The sequence below is a fragment of the Mus caroli genome, chromosome 1 (assembly GCF_900094665.2).
Source record: "Mus caroli chromosome 1, CAROLI_EIJ_v1.1, whole genome shotgun sequence".
Taxonomy (NCBI): domain Eukaryota; kingdom Metazoa; phylum Chordata; class Mammalia; order Rodentia; family Muridae; genus Mus; species Mus caroli.
In genome coordinates, this window is record NC_034570.1 from 111,937,614 (window position 1) to 111,941,762 (window position 4,149).

Sequence of the window (4,149 nt, forward strand, 5' to 3'; positions counted from 1 at the left end):
GATGTGAATGGCCAAGTTAGGCCTAACTCTGTGATCACAAGTCTCCTCACCTTGTCCTGCTAGGGTCTCTTGTCCAAGGATTAAGGCAAGGGATAAATTAGCTATATGCTATCTGGTAGATTAGGGCAGTTCTCCACTGCAAGAAAGAAAGGGTGGATATATCAGAAACATGTCTGGTGGTGACTCATGGTTTGACTTCCACAGTCCACTGGAATTCAGAGACCACTAGGGAAGAAAGCCCTGTTTATTTATGCTGCTTTCTACCAGGCCCTTGGGCTCACAATCTCATACCACCCTACAATCAGTCCTCCCCACTTCATAGTTGAGGTAAACAAGACTCAAGATTCATATAGGGACTCATGCTCAGCCAAAGTCTATTCATGGCGAGGACAGAGTTGAGTTGTTTAACTCCAAAGACAGTCACTCTTCTGACCCTGGGCTGTGGGTGCAACCACACTAAGAGATTCATCTCAAGTTCATCACGAGGCAGTGCCTATGCGAGCCAGGACTGCCCTGTTGCCTGGATTCTCAGAAGCGGCCTGGGCTGACTGTCGCCCTCCACATCTGTTGTAGAGAGTCCCGGCGGGTGGTGTAGGGCAAATGGTTGATGCGAAACCAGTGTCTGGGGACAATGTTTCCACTTGGTGTGTACAGCTTTTCTCCTTGTCTGCCCAAAAGACTGCGTAGGGCTAAGTTTCCTGACAGAATCTTCTCATAGAATTCCACTCCACCCTGGACATAGGCTGCAGACAGAGAGGCCGTGCGGCGGTCCAGCCAGCCTTCCAGGGCAAGAGTGAGGGAGTCTTTGGAAAAGGTATAGGCTACATAGCCTACCACTATTGCCACCAAGTTGAAGGCAGTTCGCAAGCTCATGGGACCTCCGTAGAGCCCCAGGGCATGCTTGGCACCCACACTTATTGCCCATGTTCCTGCTAGGCAAGCTGGGGCTGGCAGGGTCTGTAGGGCAGCCACACCACTCTCCAGGTATACCACCTCCTTGGCCAAGGCAAACTTCTGGGCATTATGAGACAGGGTCAGGGCATCTCTCAGCCTGGTGCCTGCTGGGCTTTGCCAATCCACTCTTTGTCCATGTATGATCACAGAGTGTTCAATGTTGGTCACAGGGCCACCCAGGAAGATGGCAGGGATTCCCACCACAGCTCCAGCAGGCAACCGTGGGAAGCCAGCACTCACAGGCTGAAAAGTGAAGGCGGTAAAAGGCTTGTAGCAGTGACCCGAAGGGATACCTATGTCCTTTAGCACCTCTTGGAAGAGGCTCCACAGATGAGGGGAAAGAGGAGCTGGCTGACCCTGAGGCCAGTACTGGTAGAGCCACTGGACTATGGGATCTGGGAAGAGGTGAAATGAGATTTGAACCCCAAACAGGCCTGCACAGGAGCCCACCAATAGGCTTGTTCTGTGTCTCTGTATAAAGGCTGCAGCCCTCCACAGAGGACCAGCCATGAGTACTGCCTCTGCTGATAGACTGGCCAAGAATAAGAGAAGTCAGCCGATGGTTCTGTCAGGTTGTGGGCTACACAGCCTCCGGGGCCACAATGTTCTTAACTGAAGTGACACTGCATTGTGGCTGAGAGTATGGGTTCCATCCAGAGTCCGACACCTCAGGCTTCACAGAATCAGTTCTCCCATCTGGCAGCCAGGTGTATAGCAACTGTGATGGGTAAATACAGAGAGGACATTTCAGTGTCTCGCAGTGGTGGACATCCTCTGGCAATGGCTGTAATTACTTATTGCAATGGCTAGACACAGCATTAAGTATTCGACAACCTCTCTCCAACCACCACTCATCCTGGAGTGACTCTCTGACTTAGGATTCACATGTTTAATCACCTACTGTATGCTAGACACAGTTCTGAGAGCACTGCGTATACAGCTGTCCCTCAGTGGCTACAGGGTTTACTTCCAGGATCCCCACAGATACCAAAAATCAAAGACCATCAGTTGCTTTATATAAATAGCATAGCATTTGCATATGAGCTCTCATATATATATATATATACATATATATATATGTCCACCTCTCACATACTTTAAGTTATCTCCATACTACTTATAATACCCACTATAACATAATACTACATATAGAGCTAGACTACGACTAAAATGTCTGCCTGCTCAGCAGACACAGTTTTGCTTGCATATTTTCAGTTCTTGGCTGATTGAAAATGCATGGACACAGACAGCCAACTGTACTAGGAAATACATGTAACACTAATAAACACAGGGAATATTTAAACGCACACATTTATACATAAATACTATATGTGCATATCCTTAGAGGATTAGATTCAAGATACAAACATTCCAAGATCCTCACATGCTCATTTCTTACAAAAAGGCTTAGTATTTGTTATTACAGTACCTATTACAATGCAAACACTACATTTGTAATTTGTGATGCTATACTGCTTAGGAATTAAAGGCCAGAAAATAAAGCCATGTTCAGTACAGATACAAATTTTCCTTCCAAAACATTTTTTGATATGTAGCTGGTGGTATCACCAAATATAGAGTCTGAGGACACAGAGAATTCACTGGATTCAGTCAGTCTAAGAAAAAAAAAATCATCCTTACTTCAGAGCCCATACCACAACAGTTTATTTCCAGCTGTGAAAAGGGATGCAGCTGGACAGGTTTATTGGCCAAAACCCCAAGTGGCAGTGTCACATGCTGGACTAGTGGTGTCCCTACTTCCACCAAGCTCCCATGGTTGAGCCACATTTCCATTATCTTACGAGGTGGCTGTATTTGGAGCTTCGGTCTATCATTGAAATAGAAACGGAAGGTTCTTGGGATGGCAATACTCAACTCTCACTGCTTTCGAGCTCAGATCTGGACACATTCAGAAAAAATACCACATGAAGATCGAGGGGAAAGATGGCCATTTGTTAGCCTTGCAGAAATGCCCAGGGAGCCTAGCTTGGCCACACCTGAGTCTTGGACCTCCAGCTCTGGAACTAAGAAAAAATAAACTCCTGTTGTTCAGGTCATTCGTCATGTGACACTTTTCTTGGCAGGCTAGCCACTGATAGCAGAGGTTCAGTATTTGATCACGGGCCGTTAGAGATTCATAGCAAGCTGTTCACTTTAAAAATGTTATCTATTATATATACACAAACAGACCAAACAGACCATCCACCTCACTCATTAGCAAAGTTAATATTGTTTTTAAAGTTAATTGGTGGTGGTTTTTTCTTTGAGACAAAGTCTCACAGGCGCACTTTTGAATATTCTGGGCACCTTATTTCGTCTGTGATTATGTCACTAATTATGACTGTTATTTCTCTTTGGATGAAATTTCACTTTATTCCTATCTCCGCGAAGCGTTTGATTAGCAATGTACTACTGTAAACAAAACGTAGGGTTCTGTATCACTCATTTAACTCATTCTTTCCAAGAGGAAACTGAGGCTAGAAAAGACAGGGTCCTTGGAAGGGAACAACAACAACAAAAAAAACCAACCTCTCCCGGGTCGGCCTCTGAGTCTCGCAGTTGGCCTAGAAGCAGGTGTAGGCTCTGGCTTTAGAAGAGTTCTCAATGTGATTCTGCCCTGACACACACCGGGCTGCTTCCAACAACCGGAACACGACTGAACCCGGAAGCTGGACATAGGAGAACTCACAGCCAAGAGGAGAGCTTACCTCGGTAGCAACCTTGGAACACGCCGCTCCCGCGCCGGACTGGGCAGGCGCAAAGCACGCCGGTCTGGGGGGCCTTTGTGGGCGGGGCCTTTGTGGGCGGAACGGGCTTTGTGGGCGGGGCTTGGAGCTGCGCTTCTGCTGTGGTTCTGAGGTCTGCTCTCTAAGGTCTTATTCAGGGCGAGCGAGGTGGAGAAGTTTGAGGACTTTGTTAACCCATTCAGCCGTGTCGCGGCGCCCTTCGGAGCCAAGATAGAGACCTGCTGGCCGGGATTTCTGTCAGCGCAGAATAGGTATCTGTGCAGTACGCTGGGAGGAGAGCTAAGCTTAAAGAGAAAAGCGAGGACAGGAAGGTCTGGAATTGCTGCCAGTGACCGCTGCATTCCGAAGGTCAAGTGACCTTGTGAGACCAGCAAGAAGGGTGGTGTAAAGCCGGGCGTGGTGGCACACGCCTTTAATCCCAGCACTCGGGAGGCAGAGGCAGGCGGAT

The 4,149-nt window shown here is 47.7% G+C and overlaps 1 protein-coding gene across 2 annotated transcripts; it reads right to left on the reverse strand.

The window, feature by feature from the left end:
* Positions 1-226: 226 nt before the first annotated feature.
* Positions 227-3,731, reverse strand: Tmem177 (transmembrane protein 177). Of its 2 annotated transcripts, none has more exons than XM_021162716.2 (2): positions 3,663-3,731; positions 227-1,672 (listed from the first exon to the last, which is right to left on the reverse strand). In XM_021162716.2, the coding sequence occupies exon 2, from the start codon at positions 1,462-1,464 to the stop codon at positions 529-531; it is 936 nt and encodes a 311-aa protein (XP_021018375.1). In that variant the 5' UTR covers positions 1,465-1,672; positions 3,663-3,731; the 3' UTR covers positions 227-528. The 2 variants fall into 2 exon arrangements, with proteins under 2 accessions (XP_021018375.1, XP_021018384.1); XM_021162725.2 differs by lacking the exon at positions 3,663-3,731 and adding an exon at positions 3,484-3,656.
* Between the last annotated feature and the right edge of the window lie 418 nt (positions 3,732-4,149).

What these genes read in the sequence shown, in the direction of transcription:
- Tmem177 (XM_021162716.2), bottom strand. Translation starts at nt 1,464, where the DNA reads ATGGCTGGTCCTCTGTGGAGGGCTGCAGCCTTTATACAGAGACACAGA.